Source organism: Aedes albopictus, chromosome 3 (assembly GCF_035046485.1).
Source record: "Aedes albopictus strain Foshan chromosome 3, AalbF5, whole genome shotgun sequence".
NCBI classification, from domain to species: Eukaryota; Metazoa; Arthropoda; class Insecta; order Diptera; family Culicidae; genus Aedes; species Aedes albopictus.
This window is the reverse complement of record NC_085138.1, coordinates 328,253,670-328,278,263: the sequence shown is the minus strand read 5'-3', so window position 1 is coordinate 328,278,263 and position 24,594 is coordinate 328,253,670. Positions and strand designations below refer to the sequence as shown.

The following is a 24,594-nucleotide window of genomic DNA, read 5'->3' as shown; positions in this document are numbered from 1 at the left end:
TGTGCAGTTGTCACAATTTTTCAAAACTGCGTCCAGAAAGCATCAAGAAGTTGATCAAAACTAAAAACAGTGCTGTAATGGTTCATTACGCAACGCAAATCAGTGCTGTAATGAACCATTACAGCACTGTTAGTTTGGTGTGGAAAAGTAGGCCTTTTCCTGTCAGATTTGCGTGAGGTAAAACAGCCTATTACGATGAGAAATTGCAAAAATATCTATTGCTACATTTTAACAAACCAGAAATGAAAAGTTTAGATAAACCTATGGCTGAAACACTGATGCAGTGTCCAGCAGGCGGTACGCTTATATTTTACTGTGCAAACAAACGAAATATATGGTTGCTATGTACAGCTACCGCTGTACGGAGCAAACTGAGTTGCTCAGAGTTACTCAAAATTTGCTCATGATCAGCATCGAGAGCAAAAGCTGTCTACCCCCTTGATTTTTGGTTTATGACGAACTTGTAATAGGCCCTAAATACGCCCAAAAACTTAACTAGGTTAAATGCAAGACAACTAATAAACTGCAGTTGGCTTAAAGTAGTGGCAGCATCTTATAGAAGTTCTGACTGTAGTCCGAATAGTTGCTGGAGCTAAGCAAAGGAACACTATGGTTCCACAATCTATTGTTTTTCTTATAACCTTAATATTACTAGGACACTTTGCATGTTTGTTGCAAAAACAAATATTACCCGTTGCAAGAAAATAGAGAGCGAAAATGGTGCAAAATCGTTAATAGTCCTCCGCTGGTATGTCTAATCGTTATGGTGTCTTCTACAATAAGTGCGCGAATTGGCCAAGGAATACTGCGCCGAAAACACCAAAATGATTTTTCTTACAGGCGGAGATGTATGGGCGCTTGCGCGTACAAATTTTCGCGCAACGCATAATATTTCAACACGGAAGCAGAACTTCATGCGGGTGCAATGAGTCAGCTAATTCGTTCACAACATCTTTACGTCACAATATATTTACTAGACTGTAAGTTCATTGACTGATAGTAAATCCTGTACTATTTCATAATCTTGATAATCTCAAGCAAACGCAGTTGATTACTCTGCTCCCGCAAACAATGGAATAGAATCAACTCTGTCTCGTTTGCAAGGCACGTACGTACCCGTTCATGTACTCGACTCGTGTCACAAAACATTACGCACCACTCTCTTTATTTGAGTATCACTCGTTCATTTAATCCATGACGTAAACGGATTGTCCGTAATCACTACCCCAAGTCACACTCTCTATTTTCTCTCCTTATAGGGCCTGGAACATCTAATGCACAGTCTCGGTTTGGGTGGACTGGATTTCACCCCCTCGCACACGCTGGACGAGCATCGGCCAGAAGGATTCAAAACATCGGACATCGTGAGCTCCTTCACGGCTGATTACAGCGAAATTGAGCAACCAGAGAAGGTCACCGTTTCGATCAACAGCATCGATGACGCGCATGCACCACGATCATCCAATCAAGATGATTCAACACCGGCCCACACAGAGTATCCCGAGAGAAATAGACGCGCAGAATCTCATTACCACCACCACCCTCAGGAAGCCGAAAAGGACATCATCAGCAGCTCGGATCAGATAAAGCATTTCAACGAACTACCGCCACCAGTTCTGAATGATACCGAAGAGACCAGTACCTCCGCGAGCGCAACCGGTCATAAAGACGTGAGCTCCTCGAGTAGCAGCGAAGATGATAACGGCAATTGGCACAATGAAATATGGCAGGAAATTATCTTTAAAGAGATTCACGATCCACTGCATCGTCATCCGCGTCGAGATGGTAAGAGACTATACCTACCTAGTGGGCAAATTAGTTTAATTATTTCGCTGGGAGGAATTAAGGTCACGTCTGCCACCTGATTCCAAGTAATCCCGAACTGGGACACGTGCTCTTGACTTATCAGCATTATGGGGTAGTTCTAACCAAACACTCATTACCTACATTTTTGCTAGCCGCACTATCTCAGCTCTGCGACTGCGGAGTGCCGCGGAGAGCACACCAAAATCAGCTTCCCTCATTACAAAGTACCATGCGTGCAGCAGCACGGTTATGAAAACGTGCGCAGAATAGATCCATAGAAAAATGGTGCTATGACGGTGGTGATGGCAGAAAGAAACAAAAGCGACTTTTGTGCGGCAATATGAGGGGGGCTTGGGCTTGCACCTTCGCTTGCGACTTTCAGCGGTCTACTATGGGTTGGTCGGTGTGACGAAAGACTGAACGACGCGCCTCTCTTGATTAGGGTATGTAGGAATCTGCGCTTTCCTGTATGAAAATGAGCCACACAACAGAATCAGACTCGGATCGCTGCTGGCAAGTGGCACTAGTTTTCGCTAAGCCATGCGTCAGTATGGTAATGCAAAGAGATGGATAGATTAGAATGACTTTTGAGTTTTTTGAATGTTGGTTACAAATGAGGAGAATTAGCTTTTTTATTTTACAAAAGAATTCTTACATAGATGAATTTGAAATGAGGCGAGAGAATTCTTATTCAAAGACTATTTTAATATCTGATTACGGAGGCGCGTAAAGTTCAATGATGAAAATTAAGACAAAGGGACAAGTGAATGAAGAAGATATGTACAAAAATGTGCAGTATTATAAGCCGGGGTCAAATTAATTAATTGGGTCTTAATTTGATTTTCTTTACAGGTACTAGGGTAGTGTGGGGCAAAATAAGCACCCGTAGGGTTACCTGTAGTTCACTGAAAGTTAGCTCTTAGAAATGTTCCTAGAGATATATTTAGAAATTAACCCTGAGATTTCATCAGGTTCTTAGAAATTTATTCAATTCTTCTTTGAAATTCATTTAAAAATAATTTGAAATATTTATTTATTATTATTATTATTGGCATTTTGAATTAGGACATTCATCCCACCTGCTGCTTCGATCCCTCTTAAAATTTATTTTCAGAATTCTTCAACAGATATTCTTTTATAACATTTCTACTGAGACTTCTTCAGAAATTTCTCTTGTGCTTCAAGATGCTTTTAAGAATTGCTCAAGACATTTCTTCGTAGAGTTTACCAAGATTTCTTAAAGATGCTCCACTAAAATTCCTCAAGTTAAATAAAAGAAAATCGGGTTAAGTACGGTTCCTTTGAATTCCACTAAGAATTTGCATCCTTTGACAGATACGTATTTCGACCTCAACTGTAAGGTCGTCTTCAGTGTCTTGTACTTGACTCGACTGAGTCGAGTCAAGTACAAGACACTGAAGACGACCTTACAGTTGAGGTCGAAATACGTATCTGTCAAAGGATGCAAATTCTTAGTGGAATTCAAAGGAACCGTACTTAACCCGATTTTCTTTTATTTACAGATATTCCCCTAACAAGCCCAGGTTAATCATCAACTTCCTCAAGTTATTCCTTTACTGACTCTATCAGGAATCCCTTCGGAGATTATTTTCAATAGGAAACCCTCAAGTTAATCTCTCAGCAATTTATCCATAGATTTTTGCCGGAGTTTTAAATTAAATGCTGATTTTTGATAATGTTTGCGAACATTAGTTGCGGTTTTTTGAGAATTCTTTGAAAAAAAAATCGAAGAAATCAATGCCTGGATAAATTTTTGGAATATCACCACCGACGAACCGATGTGACAGCTAGAACAAACAAATTCAAATTTGTTGTCCTCGATGCCATGATGAAAAATAGCCGAACACTACCGCCACCTCTATAACGGTTCGCGTTGATTTGATAGCTTGACACCAAACCTCCGTGTGTTCATATAGGAAAAGGTTCGCGTCTGCGCTGATTCGACAGAAGTGTTCGCTCGCTTCGCTGGTCGACCGTTAAATTTAGGGGGGACACTTTTGAAACACCACTGTCACGTCGGTTCGTCGGTGATATCACCTCACGAAATCTGTGGAGAAAGACTGAAGATATATTTAATTGTAAACTCTTTCAGAGAAGTTCTTGAAGGATTTATTGAAAGCGAAAACATATACATCATCAAATTCCTGAAAGATTCAAACAAGGAATTTCTCAATAAATCAGTTGATTTTTTTTAATTCTAAACCACTTAACCTATTTCCTATTTTACAGCTCCTTTTGTCCACTAGGGCACTACCCGAGCAGAAGAGAATATTAACAGCATGATAAAATATGTTATTTTGACATAATAACTGTATAATGGCATCAGTAATTTTTGTTTTGTTAACATATCTTATTATATTTTATAAACTTGTCTGTCAAAAGCGGCAAAATAACAAAAATCATAACAAAAAAAATCTTCCAAAAATCAATTTAATAACATGTTTTGTTAGATTCAATAACAACTAAATAACAATGAATTTTGCTGTGAATTTGAAAACTTGTTATTGTTGTATTATAGTTAATCACATATTTATACATTCTCAATAGTACAATAATAACAAAACTTGGTCTATAACAAAGTATATTATTTAAATAGGGGTACTCACTAAACAGATTAAATTGCTGCGTAAGCCATGATTTTCCGCTTATTTGAAATGTTTCATGATTTTGCCAATGAAATAATCAAAGATTGCCTTCTTGATCGCGACGTTTAATCAGTTTACGCTGTTAAGTGAATCCCCCTAATGTTATTTAGTGGGTGAATCTCAATAACTTGATCACAACAAAATAAGATGGCCCAACAAAACATGTTATAAAAAAGTGATACTATGATAGCAAAGCGTAATAAAAATTATCTTTTGGTCTGTTTCAAGAGCAAACTTATGCAAACTCCGCTGAATCCGAATCCCGGCATAGATTTGCTCCAGCACGTCACAATTTTGAGCTATATGTACCTCAATTTATAAGGCAAAATATGCGATTTAGAGCTATATGCTCAGAAGAGGGTCAGCCGCTCTCCGGGGAAGAGCAACTGACGAAAAATTGCAAGTGCTGGGGCTGGGAACGAACCCATGACCATCCATTGAAGCGAACGTGTAGCCACTGCGTCACGGGCCCCGGCGAATCGCTTGAAATGTTATTACAAAAAAAAAATGAAGTACCATAAAATACTACATCTTATAGTGGAACACTACAAATGCGTAATAAACAAGGACATCACATGTGGACATACACAACACTGAACATACATTTTGCCCTGTTACCCTTTTGGATAACAATTTCCAATGGCAGGATGACGAGGTTTCAGATTTTTTTTTGTTGGTTCATCATTCAATCATATAATCGAATTCTAGGGCTAAAAATCTCGTTAATACAGTTAAAAAAATATATATAATCGTATTTTCACTGGCTGGTTGCCTTTTATTTACAGCGATAGTTGTTTTCATAGCTTATATTTTGTTAGGGATTTTCAATCCTTAGGGGCATCCCAAATCGCGTTATACTATGAGATGTCTACACTTTGATGTCCCTGTTATGGAAAGGTTTACACATGTCTTCTAATTAGTCATTAGTCATTTAGTTGTAATTAGTGTTGTTCTGTTAACCCTCCTTGTGCATTAGGGTTATTTTTTACCCAAACCATGTACTACGTCAGCAAGCTTTTCTCAACGTGATGCATTAGGAAGGTTAATGTTGTTCTCGACCGGAATAAAAACTTTCGAATACTTTATGGGATTGTTTTTATATCTCTTTGGAAACTTCTATGGAAATTTCACAACCAATTGATAAGGAAACTTTCTAGGAGTTCTTTCCGAAAGACAATCCCTTTGAAAACTGCTTTGGCATTTCTTTCGGCAAGGCCTCTGGAAAACCATTCTGCGTTTCATTTGAGACCTCATTTAGATTTTTTTTTTATTTGGCTAGTGTTTAGAGAAACGACTAGGGATTTCCATTGGAACTTCTTCGGAAATATCTTCTGAAATTTCTTTGGAATTTCTCTGAAATTCTTCAGGAAACTCTCTTAGCATTTCTTCGGGAATTTCTTTGGCCATTTTTTGGGAAATTATTCAGCAATGCTTTTGGGGATTCCTTGGATTTTTTTCTGATTTCTTTCGGCTTTTTGTAAATTTCTACGGCATTTTTTTTAATGTTTATTTTTTATTTTAGCAATTCCTTCAATAACTCTCTTGATTTCTTTAAATTTTTGAAATTTCTATCAATACATATTTGCTTTGAGTATTCTATCAGCAATTTTGAATCAATTCAATCCAAAATTAACTTGAGAATATATTTGATAGTTGCTTACATAATTTCTTCCGGCAATTTCGTTCTGAAACTTCGATGGCCAATTCATTATAAAATTCTCTGGCAATTCCTTTGGTAATTTCCTTCGAAATTGATTGAGCCATTCCTATGACATTTCTTTAGATAAATTCTTTTGGAATTCTTTTGGAATTCTTTCGGCAGTAATGTTGATGGCTCATTCAGTTTTTTTTATTTTTTTTTTTCAGAAAGTTGTTTGGATATTTTTTTGAAAGATACATTGGGGTGTCTTCTGGCAAAATCCTTCAGTTTTTCCTTTGGGGTGCCTTCAGCTATTTCTATGCAAACGTTTTTGGGAATTGCTTTGTGAAATTTTTCGGCAACTTCTTCCAGCACTCCTCCAGCAATCACTAATAGAACTAATTTAATAGTTCAATTCAAATCTTATAAGGTTTTTTAATCTGACTAATCTAATTTAACTTCCAAAGCTATAACAGGCGGAATTTCTTTACAGAATTAATTAATTAGTTCCTTGAGGAGTTTCCAGAAGAAGAAGAACATTTCCAGAGAAAGAAATTTCGGGAGGAATTACCTCAGAAATTTTCTGAAGAATTACCTGCGAAATTTTCAAAAAAATGACCAGAGATTTTTACGCACGAAATAATTAAAGAATAAATTTCGAAAGGAACTATTGAACGAATAATAAAAGTAATTGTCAGATAAATTACCAAAGGGAAACTCCCAAAAAAAAGGCTGATGGAAATCCGGAAAAAGTTGCCTGATAAGTTTCCAAAGCAATTACCCAAAGAATTTCAAAGAGTAGCAATAAATCGGTTTCCAATATTATTGCTGAGTAATTTCTGAAAGAGTTACCGAACAAAATTCCAAATGAATTGCCGAAATAGTTATCAAAGTAAAAAAAATGCCCAAGAAAACCAAAAAAAAGTTCATAGGAATTTTGGGATTCAATCCAATAAAATTGCTGAATGGATTTCCAAACGATTTGCCGAAGAAATTCTGCAAAAGATAATTCACAGGAAATTTGCCGAATAAACTTTCACAGGAAATGCCGAATGACATACCCAATCAATTCCCTTAGGAATTGTAAAAAAAAAGTTTCCAGAAGAGTGTTGAAGAGGTTTCCAAAGTGATTACCATAAAGTTTTCCAAACGAATTGTCTAAAAAACCGAAAGAAGTTGCGGACAGAATTTTCAAAGGAATTTCCGGAGAATTAATTCCGTGAAGAAGATCACAAAGCCATTCATTGGCGAAGCTTTTCCTGCAAGAATTGATTGAAGAAGTTTCCGAAGGAATTGCCTAAAAATATCTTAAAAGAATTGCACAAAAAAATATAAAATAAACTCTAACAGAGTTCCTTAAAATATATTGAAAAAAAAAACGCAGAATGAGTGAATTGGGCCTAATCCATCTTGCTTGTTTCAAGATCATTCTCGGCAACACCAAAACTGAGATCTATTATTTTCACTTATTTAAATCTACATATTTTCAAAATGATTCAGAACTATACTATACTACTATACTATAACAAACAATCAAATTTGAGAAAGAAAAGGTAACTTCCTTGTTATTCAGGTACACCAAGTTATATCAAGACAGTATAGGGGTAGGCGGGGCAATATGGACACCCTAAGGTTTTTGCCAACTTTACCTGGCAAGATGTCAAAAAAGTTTAGTTTTTTGATACAAGTATCCTTTTAAAGTATATTTAGCATCTATTGCATAAGAATGCCCACGAAGAAAAATTATTTATCCACTTCAAAAAATGTTTTGAAAAATGTTAGTTTTTCATGACCGCCTTCAAGCATACGGGGCAGAATGGACACCCCCATGGGGCAATATGGACACCATGAGACTTTTACGAATTTCGTACATTATTTACACCTACAAAGTCATTTCATTACAAAACAACTATTATGGATGAATAATACGCCGAAGTAGTTCATTTTTGTTCAGTTAATTTAAATTCGAACTGTTTTGGATAAAGCTTCGTTTTTGTCGGCATGTACAGCTGTGCCTAGAACAACTATTTTCCACTGCTGTCGTTTTTTAACCAATTTGTTTCACCCAATGTCTACTATAGTGAACATTAAACCGAAAATATACTAAAATCGAAGAATTTGGTTGGTTTGTGATTTAGGTTATATTTTTCCCTTGCCGCTTCTTTCAAAAAGGTGAGTGTCCATTTTGCCCCGGCAGCAGAAGATATTTCCAAACTTGATTTTTGATATAATAAAGAAGAAAATATAAACATGTTAAGCATGTAGATACAGCAAAACTACTTGCATGTATTCTAGAAATATCAGGTTTTAATCGACCTGCAATAAATTAATTACTAAACCTTATTTTAGATGGTGTGAAAATTATAATTTCCATGCACAACAAACGGAGGACGCAACTTTTTCGTGTAAAATCAAGTATAATTTTAATTTCGAATGTTTCTTTCCTGAAACTACGTTTTAGACAAATGGACTATATTCTCTATTCATTAAAAGTTCAAAAAAGTTTGCATATTTCAAAATATTGAGGGTGTCCATTCTGCCCCGGGTGTCCATATTGCCCCGCCTACCCCTACACCTATCTAAGCTATGCTTTATCAGAATTACCGGCATAAAGCATTGTGCAAACTTCCTCATTTTCATAGAAAGCTTCTCGCACGTAAAACCAACAACTGCCCACAGAGATAAGTCAAAATCAGGTACAAACAAGAAACGACTCATGTGACGGTACCATAGGTCGTATAAGTAAAATGCAAACACACGCAGACATATCTGCAGTAAAATTTCTTTCTGAACATTCCAGTTAAAGATAAACAGATAACTTACAATGTATCCTCAATATCTTTTTCAGATCGTCGCAAATCTTGCCTGTCTCCAATGTCCATGGTCCACTTAATTTTGGAAGAGCCACAGAACAGCGAAGAAGTCCTGCATCAGAACTTCAACTATGGTCACCTGGGGTCCACGGACCCAAGGCACCGCCGGTCGCTCCCACATGCCCACCCCAACGAGGCTGCCGATCACGACCATGAGGTGGAGGAAATTCTGGCTGCCCGAATCAAAATCACTCCCGCCACATTCAAAGACCTCTGTCCGGCGCTGCTAGCCCAAATCGATCAGAGGGCTTGCATGGAGAAGTATCAGGTCAAAGATCAACCGCACGTCGAGAAGAAGCTGTTTTCCTATGGTAGGTTTTGCTGAAGTCCGTGTTGTATCAGTCACGTTGAATAATGTAATTTGTTTTTTTTAGCATGGCTCTATGCTACTGTTTGCGTGTTCATCATCTCCATCTGCGGGCTGGCTGGGGTTGCAATTGTTCCGCTGGCAAAATCAGTTGCTTATGATGAAATTTTAAGATTTCTAGTCGCGCTAGCCGTTGGTACACTTTGTGGAGATGCACTTATGGTAAGATCCCTAATTATAATCAATCTTCAATGACTAATGTTTCCTCAATTTCAGCATCTGCTTCCACACGCACTCATACCCCACGAAGAAAGTTCCACTGATGGGGATGACCATGGTCACAGCGATGATCATTCCCACAGCCAAGAACCGGTTTGGTTGTGCTGTTGTGCATTCCTCAGTGCGTTGTTCATGTACACGCTGGAAACGGTGCTACCGATGTTGCGATCGGAAGACGACACTGGACATCATGGCCACTCACACGCCAGATCGAAAGTGGCTCCAGTGCCAGAACCTCCTCAGATGCGGCGAAACACCAACGTTGTAGACGATATAGAACTAGACTTGCAGGACAGCAAGAAAAAAGAATTGAACAGCATGCTCAAAAAGAAGCCTGCGAAGAGTAAACCACTCAGTCCGGTGGCCTTTATGGTTATCCTAGGCGATGGCCTGCACAACATCACGGATGGGCTGGCCATCGGAGCAGCGTTCGCTGCCGACCCGGTTACGGGAATGGCCACCTCGTTTGCCATTCTGTGTCACGAGCTTCCTCACGAGTTGGGAGATTTCGCTTTGCTGTTGCAAACGGGAGTTAGTATAAGGCGCGCCATGTTCCTCAATGTGGTATCTTCGATATTGAGTTTTATAGGTAAGCACTTTCAATATATTGAAACAAAATAATTTCGCTCAATGTGATTCCATTCATTACAGGTATGTTAGTTGGGCTGCTGGTGACCGGTCTACATGAATCAGTTGTACGGTGGATCTATGCGGGAACGGCTGGAACGTTTCTCTACATTGCCTTGGCAGATCTGGTTCCGGAAATGAACCGAGACCTCAGTGAAACGGTTTCCAGCGATCAGCGGTGTAAAAAGTTGAGGACCATTTGGTCCCAGATCTGTGGTATATTTTTGGGGGGCATGATTATGTTGGTGATAGCACTGAATGAAGATCACTTGCGAGTATTGTTTGAATAAATTATTTTTAAATAAACATTTGAGTAGTAAGCTGTTCAATTGTATGAGAAATCCATTGGGCCTATTTTTATGGCCAAACAGCATATTTCAGAGTTTTGAAACATCACAATCACACAGGATGGTATTACGGGGCCCATCGTCGCTTCGGAACAAGAAGCAGGCGGAATTCTTCCATGCAACATGTTTGTTCCGCTGAATGATAAGGCAAAAAAGATTTAGGCTCTGTCCCTCTGGAATGGTCGATTTGCAGCCGGAAATGCCGGCCGAAGAGCATCTTATGGAAATTCGTAACGATGAAGAAGATGCGGCCAAACCTTCACGGTCGGATGGACTGTAGCTTTGCTTCGCTTTCGTGAGTGCTGTGGATGCGTGACGGTGCCATCGGGGAACTTGTGGCTTTTCGTTTACGGAAGAAGCGTCGTCGGCGAAGAAGATCCGAGGAGAAAATTCGCTTGAACTGCTCGAACACTTCCTGGCACTCCGGAGTCCACTTGAACTTCGCGTCTGCTTTGAGGAGGTTGTCGAGCGGGATCGTAGCTTGCGCATGTTGGGGACGAATTTGCCGTAATAGTTGATGGCCTCCAGGAAGGACCGTACTCCTGATACGTCTTTGGGAGGCGGAAGCTTGACGATCCACGACATGCCTGACGTATTGTACTTGCTGCTTCCGAAACGTGCACTTGCCATCTCGAATTGTTAAGCTGAACTCTTGGATTCGTTTCATGATGACCCTTAGGTTGCGATCGTGCTTGTTTGTGGCAGTAGCTCCTCTCTGGAGCCACCAAATGTTGGCATCAGCACAATCTTCCTATTGGCAGCACGATTAGTGTGGTGTTCCTCTTGCGGTGGGATTAGATCAAATACTTACTGAATCCAGCCGCACTCTTGTCCACAGCAATCGCGATGATGAATCGACCATTATCAGGATGACCAAATCCACAGTCGTTTCACGGTACCGTTACGAAGGGATAGGGTATTATATTCCGTGTGTGCCAACCAACAGATTATAGTCTATATACCAAAGTCCTTATTTAGACTTTGCTTCTATTGCATCGCGCACGACAGTAGTGCTCTGTCTTTTGTACCGCCTCAGCGGCGCTGTGGCGGTACACCACAATCGGGTTGACCACATCAATAGTTATTAAGATTTATGGGAAAATTCGGGGAAAATTACAAGTAAATATTTTGAAAAACTCAAAACTTTAAGACTTTAAAGTCGTTTTTCTCGAAATTGGCTTCTCTAACGGTGGTGTTGAGATGATTCCATAATTCTGAATCTGCAAGCCAAACTGGGCCGCAACCCAAATTATCATGATTTTTGGTGCCCGATTTAAAATCAATTTGATGTTTGTATGGGAGTGATTTGTTGCATTACCCCTCGTCACATTTTGTACTGGGTGGAGCTGTCAAGCAGTTGCCCAGCTGTCAAAAGATGATTTCAATAAATCTCTTCGAAATTTATTTTAGGTATCCAAATGAAGTTCTAAAACTCTTAAAAATCAAAATGGTCCAGGAAAAAGTGCCCTAAAATCAATGTCAAAGAGATTTTTTTAAATCACCTTTTGACAGCTAGGCAACTGCTTGACAGCTCCGCCCAGTACAAAATGCGACGAGGGGTGCTTCGACTCATCGTTTCCCATACAAACTTCAATTGGCTTCTTTAACGGTATTAAGATAATCCCATATTCCGAATCTGCATGCCGAACTGAGCCGAAATCCAAATTTTCATGAATTTTGGTGCCCGGGAACTGATTTCAGTTTGAAGTTTGTATGGGAGCGATTTGTCGAGTCACCCCTCGTCGCATTTTGTACTGGACGGAGCTGTCAAGTAGTTGCCCAGCTGTCAAAAGGTGATATCTAAAAATCTCTTTGAAATTGGTTTTTGGTACCAAAATTATGTTTTAAAAATTTGAAAAAAAACATAGTGGTTCTCTCGTATAAAATCAAAAAATCAATACATTTTTCTGGGTTTTAAACCAATTGAAATTATGATACTGAATTGCATGAATTTAGTTTTCGCCGCTCGTTAAACATTCCAACACCCTGTAAACAGCTTGCTGAACTGTCAAACAAAGTGAGGTTAGATCAGGTGCTTGCAGCTTGCAGCATCGGTGGCGCCAACCGATTGCGATCCCCAAGAAACATCAAAATTCGAATCGATTAGTTGTGTAGGGTCCACTTCCGGAAGCAATTCTCACAACGGCAAACTCCAGCTCTCCAGTCCAGAAGCTTTCTCCGGTCGTTCCGATCCACCAGACTTCACACAGGTTCGCTGTCCGTCCTCCACCAAAGCTCCACCTCCTCCCAACTGTCATTCTACACGCTCATTCGTTACTGCTCAAATCGCACTATCTACACACTCAATGTAAACATAGAAAGTGCATGCCAGTCTAAACCCTACACCCCTATCTTTCTTAAAAAAAAATAAACGAACCTGACTTCTAAACAATCTCTCTTCATGTAACACTAATACAGACTCGCTTGAATTCAGCAAATTTTATCAATGCTCTGAAATACAATACCAGCCTTATTATTATCCTTAGCACCATTCCACCGCTGAACTAATTGAGTCCTTCCTCTTGCCTTTGAAGAAATTTCTTATGAGCAAAAATTCCAAATCTCTACCTACAACTATCCCCCTGATACCTAGATAAAAATCGAGAGTAGGAACCGTGTCAGCCCCAGTTCACCATCATTTACACTATGCAACTCAATACTTGAAAACAACAATCCACCAAATGTAACACGCCTCTTTCTTTTGGTACCACGCCTCCACTGGACTTGGGCCCAGTCGCAACACGGTGTTCCACAAGCAATCTAACATCAAAGGCCTTCCCCACCTGTTTTTGGACGAACTTGCACATTGTGGCAAGCTCATTGATATATCACATCCAGGAATCTTGAAAACCTCACGATCGAGACGGGAATCCAACTCAGCTTCTCCGGGTTAGAAATTCCAAACCCTGTCCATAAGACCAGTGTTGCTCAAACTGCGACCCGCGGCTTAAACGCAAAATCGCAATTTGGCCCGAGGTATGCTTCAGCCCAAGCACCACTGCAACCCAACATCTGTCAAACACGAAAACACATCCGCGAAATCAGTAACAACTATTCATAACCTTCCCCTCCTTAATTATCAAAACCCGTCACACAAATTAGCAGAACAACACTCATGACACTCTTATGAGTTCAAGGTCTCCCAACAACAATCCACAAAACAAGACTCTGTAGATTTGTTTCTCCAACGCTTATTTCTGTGACTGCAAGCCGAAACCATTAGAAGTCAAGACTCTGTATTCTGCAGCAACCATCAACCTCCATGAATCTTTGCATGCCGGCCCACATGCTCCTCAACATCAACGTGATCCCGGCCCAACTATTTTCGAATAACATCCCCTTGGCTTTTCAAAACTTTTACAATTCTAAATCCAACCTTTTATCAATGAACAATCGTCAATAGCCTTGTCAATAGTTCCACACAATGTTCACTTTGCAATGACAACGAAATAATTGAGAGTAGCAACTCTATTCGTCAAAGTTCACAAGAATTCTATAAGTCGCACTGCACCAATGCGTCAAGCAAGTGAATGATTGATTATAAAAAATGTATCATAGATTTTGTTTTAGTAAGACAAAATGCCGAAATCCATAGGGCAACACCTGTTTTAACATTCCGAATGTTTTAACTCTTCAACCAGCTGACAGTTTACATAGGTGCAGAGTTTTCCGAGACGATGTGAGTTCTCACACTTAACAAATCCGAACAAAAACATACCTGAAGGATTTCTTTACTTCTCAAAAATGTCAGTTTTCATGGCACAACATATCTTGGCCATCCACAATGAACCCAAACCTTGATATCACTATTTGCTCTTCTTAGTCGCGTCTTGTCTGTGCCTTATACTCATTTGGTTTGATAGGAGCCACGTGAGTCACTCTCCGAGCTACTGCTTTATTCGATTTACACACTGCTTTTCATCATGTTGCTGACCCCTTCAGTGCACCTAACTAATATTGAATCAATCAGTCACAAACATTTGAACTGATTACACAATAGGAGGTGGGAATCACTTTTCTAAGATTTATTAGTCACAGTCGTCAACTCTTTTCAACACTAGATGCTTCATTTTTCAGCCAACTTCTCAAGTGCACAATTCAATGATGCATTAAGTTCAGTTAAATTTTCTTATTCCAATCCCAACCATCCTCGTACAGACAGCTAGCCTATCTCCAACAACCAAATTTCAGCAGCCCTTGTTATAATCAACAATCCATTCTTGAATCCAGCATCCGGGCCAGTAAACAAAACATGTCTCGTTTTCCCTTCCACTCCTTGCACAAACCATCAAACATCATACGTTCGCTTGGTGTAATTGTGACAACCTTTGCTTCGAATCCATCAAACTATGGAAACCATGTTCTCATCTTCCAAGCCTGAATCAATTATATACTTTTAAACCATGGATTACAATGATTCACGCCCGCACGTCTCTTACAAAAACTATCAGGCGATAATAAGATTTACTTCTAGTGCTCTCAAAGTCTCAACTGCAACTTGGAACCTCTAAGTCAGACCAACCTTCCTAGAGACATCCTCAAACCATGGAAACACTACACTGCTTTCAAACACGACATGCAAGGTACCGCCTCTCCATCATCCAGCCAATCATCACCCTTTTCCCAATCAATGGATCCACTAATATACCCTGGTTATCTCCAAGATGTCATGGAAGCACTTCCCAATTCCCAAGCACCCTACCTGAAGGAAGGGAATTACTTTATTTCCATGCGCCGTCCAGCCATGGAAATGTTACTATGTTCTGGTTACAGGAACTGTCAAGGCCACTACCTTGGACACTACTAACTACTATTGTGTATTCAATGCACCTTTCAGCCATGGCAACATAACACCTCGATGTCACCTAATTGCAGTCATTTACGGATCCTTTTACAGACGCCCTCAAGCCATGGAATCACTACCTTGCACCCAAGCACCCTGCTTGCAGGAACTTCCAAGGTTAATCATTCTCTGATCGGCAACCCGCAACGATAAAATGTTTCCTTCCGGCAACCCGCCACGGTCTCGATTATAACCGGCACCCGCAACGGTTAAATTCCTTTTGACCGGCACCCGCCACGGTCTCAATCGTCCTTTCAACCGGCACCCGCAACGGTTGAATTTCCTTCGACCGGCACCCGCCACGGTCTTAATTGTCATTTTTAACTGGCACCCGCAACAGTTAAATTTCTTTCGACCGGCACCCGCCACGGTCTCATGTGTTCTTTTAACCGGCACCCGCCACGGTTAAAATTTTCTTCAACCGGCAACCCGCCACGGTTGAAAAAAAAATGATTTTTTCAGCCTTCAGATTGATACAGATTGTATCACCTGAATTCACACTTCTCCACTGAAACATCATACAATCACGTTCGCTCCATCAACTCCTTGCAAATAATTACACTTCTTCTTTAAACTTTACCTGCCGAATTGTTACACCGTTTCTTCCATCACCACAACACCTACCAACCTGCCATCAATCCATCTGAAAACAAACACGTTCAAGGTGACCCAAATACATTCACCGTATACGAGGCTTTCCATCCCATCCTCGTCGCCAATTCTCGGATACTTTTTCAAAACGACGTATAATACACGCAAATCCTATGTTGATACGTCGTTTTGAAAAAGTATCCGAGAATTGTAGGGTCCACTTCCGGAAGCAATTCTCACAACGGCAAACTCCAGCTCTCCAGTCCAGAAGCTTTCTCCGGTCGTTCCGATCCACCAGACTTCACACAGGTTCGCTGTCCGTCCTCCACCAAAGCTCCACCTCCTCCCAACTGTCATTCTACACGCTCATTCGTTACTGCTCAAATCGCACTATCTACACACTCAATGTAAACATAGAAAGTGCATGCCAGTCTAAACCCTACAAGTTGTACCCGCCGCCGCCATAACCGCTCGCGGAGAAGTGGATAGGTATGCAGGCCAAACTGAACTGAAATCCAAATTTTCATGAATTCCGGTGCCCAGGAGCTTATTTAAGAATCAATTTGAAGTTTGTATGGGAGCGATTTGTTTAATCACCCCTCGACGGATTTAGTATGCTGTCAAGCAGTTGCCCAGCCAGCTGTCGAAAGGTGATATTGAAAGATCTCTTTCAAATTGATTTTAGGTATCAAAATAAAGTTCTAAAACATCATAGTTGCTCAGAAAAAGGTTCTTTTTCGTATAAAATTTAAAAATCAACAAAATTAAAAAAAATAAAACCCTATTAACTACAGGAGCAAATCAAAAACGCAAATGTCCTGGGATTTGGCACCACTGGCTACTCTGCATTACTCACCACTCGTAACGCCTGGAACCTTCGTCGTGTGTTTACATTCGATTCATTCATCAGTTCAATCCGTTCAGTCAGCTGTTTTACGCGAATTTTGGAGTCTCATTCAAGATTTATTATCCTTTTATCATCAAAAACCATTCCCAAAATACGGTATGCTGGAAAAAGTGAAACACATAATTCTGGTCCTGTCCGGAAAGGGAGGAGTGGGCAAATCTACCGTCAGCACACAACTGGCACTTACCCTATCGGAGTCGAAATTCAAGGTGAGTCATTGAGCTGGCTAATCTTTGATCTTCCATCAAGTTATTTTATAATTCTCATCCCATGGAAGGTCGGTCTTCTGGATATCGATTTGTGCGGTCCAAGCGTTCCGTACTTACTCGGCCTGGAGGAACACGATGTGCACCAGTGTGAGGAAGGATGGGTTCCGGTGTATACGAGCGCCGAAAAGAACTTGGCAGTTATGTCCATAGGATTTCTGCTGAAGAATCGAACGGATGCGGTTATCTGGCGTGGACCGAAGAAAACGGCAATGATTAAGCAATTTTTGGAGGACGTCGCCTGGGAGGATTTGGACTATTTGATAATCGACACCCCACCGGGAACGTCGGATGAGCATATTACTGTGATGGAGTGTTTGAAGGCGGTCAACGCCGACGGTGCGATCATTGTGACGACCCCACAGGAGATGGCCTTGGAAGATGTGCGTAAGGAGGTTACCTTTTGCAAGAAAACGGGAATCAACATCATTGGCATCGTGGAGAATATGAGTGGGTTTGTGTGCCCCAATTGTTCGGAATGTACGAATATTTTTTCCTCGGGAGGTGGAGTGGCGTTGGCAGAGCTGGCCAAGGTACCGCACTTGGGCACGTTGCCAATCGATCCGAGAGTGGGGGCATTGGCCGGTTCGGGAAAAGCTTGTGTAAAGGAACTGCCTGACTGTACAACATCTAAAGTGCTACAGAGCATTGCTGATACCATTAGCGCGGAAAAGTCGTAACAATAAAGGGTAAGATGTTTGTTAAATATAAGAGTACGTCTTAATCCGAACAAGTCCGGAACTGTGATGTTGTGGTTGTTTGTCTATTTTACTTAAAATGATAGAATGTTAGGAAATGAAGACGCAGGAGGTAAAGCAATCAAGAAAAGATAGACATAGAAATTGACCTGACTGCAGGCCAATGTGATGGCGGACAATCGCCCAGGACAGGATGAAGACTTTCCGTTTTGGACACAGTGGAATAAAAGTAGTTAGTCCTATTATAAGCGTTTTCCGCCCCAATCCTGTCAATTGTATACTCATAGATTTGATGTTTTGCACACGACTAGATGTTGCAAGAAAAGTTATCAGTTTACAATCTTAAAAACAGATAAATAGACCGTGTGTAAGTCGGAACTTACAAAATCGAGAACTAGGCTTAATCGGAATGCAGATTTTCAGTATTATTGTTTTAGGCAACCATCTACATTTTATTTATCTTTGTTATTTTCATCTTTATTTATGGCCGTAAGTGCCCAATCACATTAGAAACGATCTCTAACGGTAATTTTATGGTAGTAATGTGGCGCCAACTCTGTAAGCCACTCCTGCTTGATAACCGTGATGTCCTTCATGTAAAGTTTAGTGGTGTGCATCAATTCGCAGAATATTACCCACTGGGGTTGCTCTTCCGTGTAGAGACAGGATATGGGATGAATGGCAAGCTCCGTATTTCCCCGCACAGTTTTGTACACTCCGGAATGATGTAGATAGGCGGCGTAGGGGAAGAATCCCGAAACGATACAGCGGCAAATGGTTTCGACATTTCCGTTACAAGAAAGCAGAGGAATGTTAAGCTCCCTTTCCAGCATGCTACACAGTTGAGTTTTGATTTCATGTGCTCGTTTTAGATTCCGGTAAATCAAAAAGTTACGGCCACAAAATTCCTTGGTTCTGTCATCCGCGAAGGCTGTGTAGACGTTGAGCAGAGTGATCAGATCTCCTTCGGCCACTTCAAAATTTCGCTTAGCGATGCGAGCACGAATTGATGCCTGTCCACTGACTGGTTTAGAGAACACCGATTGGACCTGCAGCATAGCTATAATGGTCAGGATCTCCTCCGAGCAGCCCATTTCTCCTGCTTTGTACAACATCTTGGCCAGCATGGCATTGAAAGGCATCTCCGCTAGAAAATACCCAACTGGAGTTGTTAGGCTACCATCCGCATCCAGGGCTTCCAGAGCATACAGAGTCTCGAGAGAAGCCAGTAGGTTCTTCGCCGGAGGAGGCGATGGAAATGTGAATCTCAGAATGTTGTCTATTCCGAGAGCTTTCAGGAAGAGAACCGTGCTGCACAGATCGGTTCGACGCATTTCCGGCGGTGTGTGATCGGGAAGTTTTTCCCATTCTTCCTGGGTGTAAAGGCGATAGACTTTTCCACTGCGAATGCGTCCTGCTCTACCGGCACGTTGTTCCGCGGCTGCCTTACTGGTGGGAACGACCACTAGGCTGTTTGTGGTGCTGTCGGCTGAGTACCAGTTGAGTTTAACGAAACCACAATCGATTACTGAAATGAAGAGGGTAGAACTTCTGTTATCATAGGCGCCAACTTAGGGGGGGCAAGCATGGTTTTGCCCCCCCAATATTTGATGATTTTTCGATTTTCCCATACAAAAAATCAGAAAAACCAGGCTTTGCCCCCCCAATAATTTGACCAAGTTGGCGCGTCTGTCTGTTATGAATGTTATTAAACAATGGGAATAATTTACACAAAACGCATTGATTTAGGTTTGAATGACAATTTTGGTCTTTTACCAATTAGGTACATCTCTCCAAGCATGCTTTTTGCTTTGATATGAAGCAATTAATTTACATATGGACTTTTTAGCAATATAAAAGGTAATTACCATAGACGATTCCCGGAATAGTGACAGACGTCTCGGCGATATTCGTTGCCAAAACAATCTTTCGTACCCCCTTGGGAGCACTGAAGAACACTTTGAGCTGATCCTGGTTTGGTAATGTTCCATACATGGGTAGAATAAGCATATCGTCCTTTCCGCTAGCGTCCTTGTGCTCTCTCAGTAGATCCAGCGCTTTCAGCACCTCTTCTTGGCCCGTCAAAAACGCAAGAATGTCACCTCGCTGTTCGTTTCGATGAATCTTCATCACCGTTGCCACCGTTTCTTTGACGTAATCCGGACACGGTTCTGAGGAGGAATGTTCATTAGGAAAAACTATGCTTCATTTGATATTCTGCTATCCTTACCTTCCAAGTAGTACACCTCGTAAGGATACATCCGTCCTTCTACAGTCAGTATAATCGAAGAATCTTTCTCATCTTTCCTCTTCTTTAAATTGAAAAACTCCTGGAACAGTTCAGCATCGACCGTTGCCGACGAAATGATGATCTTTAGCGAAGGTCGCTTCCGGGCAATCTTCTTCAACAGTCCCAGAACCGTATCAGTCAGGACGCTCCGCTCGTGCGCCTCGTCCACCATGATCACCCCATATTGGGTAAGAAGGGGGTCAGCCAACATTTCGCGCAGCAGGATTCCTTCAGTCATGTACTTGATCTTGGTCGTGTCGGGATTACATTTCGAGATGAACCGTATGGAAACGCCCACCGTTTCTCCGCTTAGCTCGCCGCGTTCCGTGGCCACTCGGTCGGCGAGCGTTATGGCCGATATGCGGCGAGGCTCGGTCACACCAATCAGCCCCTTGCTGTGCCATCCGAACTCGTACAGGTACTGTGGATGGTGAAATAAAATTAAAAAAAAATAGTTAGGTACGTAGTATCCTTCAAATGATTTGGTAAGATTATAGACGAAGTCTGGTCATGGTAAACAACAAAAATCTAGCTGACCTAGAAATTCTTGTGAATAAGACAGCCTACACGGGAGTGTATCAATGGTCTGAACGACTCTCCTGATCATGTGCCTGAATGGGGCAGTACTCTAATATTATTGGTTTACTAACACTAGAGATTGCAGAAGCCCTCGGTTTCATCATTTTTGATGACGGATCTCCCACCTTCACTAGAGGTCAGGCGAGTTCAGCTATTGTTGTCAGTTTAGCCAGCCCATGTATAGTAGAGTGGGTCAACGTTGTATGGAGAAACTTTAAATTTGACCACATCAACCCGGAACAAAGCTTTTTTGACTTCTTTTTGCGTCCAAAACAACTGTGCAAAATTTGGCAGCGATTGGTTGCGTCCCCGTATTCCGCATTGTGATTGAAATTTGTATGGAAGTTAGTATGGGAAAACGTACTCTTTTTTGCATTTTACTCATAAGTTGAATTCTTTTGTCTAATACCGTTTAACTAATGACGTTAAAGTATAGCCTAGGATATACCGAAAAACTTTGCCGAAGACCGCAAAGTGATCCGACGCTTGTGAAAAAAGTTATTCGCTTGGTAACTTAGGCCAAAAATTGAGATTTTATTATTGATGTTATTCCTTTACATGTTAAATGATAAGCACCACCAGGCAATCTGTGCGTTATAACTTTTTTCACAAGAGTCGGATCACTTTGCGGTCTTCGGCAAAGTTTTTCGGCATATCCTAGGCTATGCTTCAACGTCATTAGTTAGATAGTTTTAGACGAAAAATTTCAATTTATGAGAAAAATGCAAAAAAGCACGTTTTCCCATACTAATTTCCATACAAACTTCAATCGCAAAGCGGAATACGGGGACGCAACCAATCGCTCCCAAATTCTGCACAGTTGTTTTGGACGCTAAAAGGAATCGAAAAAGCATTGTTCCAAAAAATCGACTTTGTTGACCCAGTCTAATGTATAGTCAACCAACTCCAAGACAGCATCTGAGGACCCAAGGGGAAGTGATCATTAACCGATCACAATGCCGACCGATCAACAACCCTAAGCGATATCACGATGTTCACGTTGGAAATACGAACAAGCTGATTGGTGTAACTGTCAGGAATCAATAAACTCGAATATTCTTTGATCAGCCGTTGGCAAAACTGGGCTGCAAAACAGTGAGTCGATAAGGAGAGCGTCCAACATAGCTCCTCCTAAAGGTCCTCACAAATTCCTACCTCCTGCTTCCACAAGTCAAAGACCGCCAGCTAAGAGTTGTATCGTTGTATGCTTAGCTCGTAGTGCAGCCTGGGCACTGTTCTCCTTCAGACTTCAGCTAGATTGAGGAGGTACATCCCGAGCGTCTGTTCACCAAGTAGGTGCGGCTCAAACAGCGTCTGTTCTGGCATCAAACGGCTGAATATGAAATGCTCCTCCACCGGTACTATAGCTATAACTAACCACACGGGGTTACAGAAACCGAAGATGAAAAATTACGAACTGATTTAACGGCAACGACTTTTAGTGCGAAACAACGGATAAGAGTTGGAGCTTGGAATGTATTAACCCTAGCCCAACAGGGTAAACTAGCACAACACGCCAATGAGGCGTGCCGTATGAAGCTTGAAACCCTAGAACTGAGCGATGTCTGTCGGCCGAACTTTGCAGAACACAGATTGTTGCCGTGGATAAGATTCCGAAGAGTAATCTCAAGATCCTCATGCGTGATTCCAACGTGAAGGTTGGCTCCTACAACTTGGTGTCACGGAAAATCAATTTGACCACATCTACATCAGCCGAAAATGGAGACAGAGCCTGCTTGTTGTGCAGGACAAATGTAGTACCGACATTGCGTCCGACTAATCTACTTATCAGCGAGATTCAAATGCGCATTGGACAGGAGGAGAGACTTGGGCGCCGGTTCCACACACGCCAACTTGGAAGACGCTGCGGTGAAAAGGGCCTTTGTCGAGTAGTTGAAGAACCGTGTTGTAGATATTCCGGAAGATGGAGTGCCATTCAGAGCGCCTTCATGGCCTCTGGCGAGAATAATTTGTGAAGGCTGCGAACCTAGAGAAAGCAGTGGATCATTGATGAAACCAGGCGAAAGATTGAGGAGCGAATTAACGCCAACACCGCGATAGAGCGAGCGAAAACACGAGGAGCCAAAGCCGAAGCCCGTCAGCGCTTTTCGGCTCTCGAGAAGGAAGTGAAATGCTTCTGTTGACGGGACAAACGATCGTTCGCAGACTCCCTACCCGACGGTCCATGCAAATTTAAAATGTTTTGCATGAACGGAAGACCACGAGGGACAGGGAGAGGTTCGTAATCTCCCAAAAAATGAACACGTGGTTTATGGACAGCCCGGTGTCTCTCACGTCGCCTTAGAGAGGCTAAGATTAATTATGTGAAGCCCGTGAAAGACACGTTCGGGCTGTTAATGACCGACACGGCTGAGAAGCTGGAATGCTGCTTCGAGCATTTTGGAAATCTTTTTCAAGTGTCGACCACGCCATAAACATCTCAGCGTAATCCGCCAAGAGTTCGTATCAAAATCGCAGCTCCATAATTACATGAGATGTTGAAACAGCCGTCTGTGGCATGAATTCAAACAGAGCAAATCCGAAATCTGAAGCCGCCTTAATGTTTTGAACGGCAAACGTAGAATCAAGGGAATGACTCTACAGCACTAAATCTATATAAGAAAATCTGTTTCATAGAGGTCAAAAGTAAGGCGAAGTTGTCAACTAGACGTATCCCCAACTGCCTAGCTGGCCATTATACCACATTTTCATCGTTTGACCTCTACGAAACAGATGTTCTTCGGCGCAATCAAATATCACCCAACAGTGTAAGTCATTCCCAATAGTGGTATTGCGTCTCAAGCTTTTCCAATTATATTTTTGTTTTTCATCTGTCCATGAAGCAAGAAATCCCTACAATACCAGATTCATTTCGTATGGAGCACATTCCAAAAAAATAGCTTGTCGACTATGACAGAAGATTCTTTTTTACGGATGGCTTCGCTCAATAACGGCTATTTGTTCAATAAGGCCGGGAAAGCACTCTCCTCCTATTTTCTTATTGAAATACGATCATCTCTGAGTATCGATGCAACCATACACTATCATCTTGGTTTGGGTTCTATCGCATTGCTCGATTTTGGGTAATGAGAAAGCGGACTCGTTGCCCAAGGTGGACGCTATGTAAGTTGATATTAATGACAGACATCGTGGTTCTTTCTAAAAATTTGCTTCGCGATTTTGAAGCTGGAAATATTAATTCAATTTGCACTGCACTGACGTAGCTGAATCGCACCGCAAGTGAGCAAACAAACGAACAAATCTCTAGTCCACAATATGGAGTAGAATACGAGATTTTCATCTTACTAACAACAGAGCAGTGGCGGACGCTTCAAATACCGCCCAGTGCGGTCTTAAGGCCCGAGGGAAACCAGAAAAGGAAGATTTTAGAGATATGTTGGGAAGACCTGATCTCGAGTACATGAGGCTTATGTACGATTTTTTTTAATGTAAACTGAAATCTTCGCTTGATCCCCAAGTCTTGTGGCTCCTATTTTCCGCACATTGAACACTGTAGAGTAAGGTGGGGCAAAAGTTCGACCCTAGTCGAAAATTCAAATTTATTCAAGAAATCGAAACAGATATTAATAAATGAATACCGTGTGGTGACTCTACGATCCATGAGCTAAAATTTTGCTGAACAAAGTTACGCCAAATGTCTTTTAAATTTTGAGTTACAACACATTTTGTATGTGTGTGTCTAATTCGAACTCTTGCCCCACCACTGGGGCAAAAGTTCGAATCTAGTGTTTGTGGCATTTCGCTAACCGTAGCACACTATTTCGACACTTTGGAAATTGGAATACCTAAAACCAATTAATATTTGAAGTTCGAACTGGAATACACTTTAAAGTTCGATCTGGATTTTACCCAAAT

General features: G+C 41.3%; 3 protein-coding genes across 6 annotated transcripts in view; 2 read left to right on the top strand and 1 right to left on the bottom strand.

The window, feature by feature from the left end:
- LOC109427042 (metal cation symporter ZIP14) overlaps positions 1 to 10,505 on the top strand; it is a 31,249-nt gene extending 20,744 nt beyond the window's left edge. Inside the window, exons 2-6 of the mRNA XM_019702591.4 lie at positions 1,260 to 1,785; positions 8,960 to 9,295; positions 9,359 to 9,513; positions 9,568 to 10,159; positions 10,222 to 10,505. Of these exons, the coding sequence (XP_019558136.4) occupies positions 1,260 to 1,785; positions 8,960 to 9,295; positions 9,359 to 9,513; positions 9,568 to 10,159; positions 10,222 to 10,487 (1,875 nt within the window). The 3' untranslated portion in view covers positions 10,488 to 10,505. The remainder of the gene's footprint in view (positions 1 to 1,259; positions 1,786 to 8,959; positions 9,296 to 9,358; positions 9,514 to 9,567; positions 10,160 to 10,221) is intronic.
- A 6,354-nt stretch (positions 10,506 to 16,859) lies between these two features.
- Positions 16,860 to 17,862, top strand: LOC109623352 (cytosolic Fe-S cluster assembly factor Nubp2 homolog). The gene is made up of 2 exons (XM_020077895.3): positions 16,860 to 17,094; positions 17,163 to 17,862. The coding sequence occupies exons 1-2, from the start codon at positions 16,984 to 16,986 to the stop codon at positions 17,829 to 17,831; spliced, it is 780 nt and encodes a 259-aa protein (XP_019933454.3). The 5' UTR covers positions 16,860 to 16,983; the 3' UTR covers positions 17,832 to 17,862.
- A 421-nt stretch (positions 17,863 to 18,283) lies between these two features.
- Positions 18,284 to 24,594, bottom strand: part of LOC109427038 (probable ATP-dependent RNA helicase DHX35) — a 51,187-nt gene continuing 44,876 nt past the window's right edge. For all 4 annotated transcript variants that reach the window (XM_062842883.1, XM_019702583.4, XM_019702584.4 and 1 more), the window contains exons 4-6: positions 20,080 to 20,560; positions 19,718 to 20,020; positions 18,284 to 19,377 (exon numbers count right to left, since the gene is read on the bottom strand). In XM_062842883.1, coding sequence (XP_062698867.1) covers positions 18,356 to 19,377; positions 19,718 to 20,020; positions 20,080 to 20,560 — 1,806 coding nt within the window. In that variant the 3' untranslated portion in view covers positions 18,284 to 18,355. The remainder of the gene's footprint in view (positions 19,378 to 19,717; positions 20,021 to 20,079; positions 20,561 to 24,594) is intronic.

Bases quoted from the DNA above. Each gene is read 5' to 3' on its own strand.
- LOC109623352 (XM_020077895.3), top strand. From the start codon at position 16,984: ATGCTGGAAAAAGTGAAACACATAATTCTGGTCCTGTCCGGAAAGGGA. The intron at 17,095-17,162 runs GTGAGTCATTGA...ATCCCATGGAAG, and splicing joins TATCGGAGTCGAAATTCAAG to GTCGGTCTTCTGGATATCGA.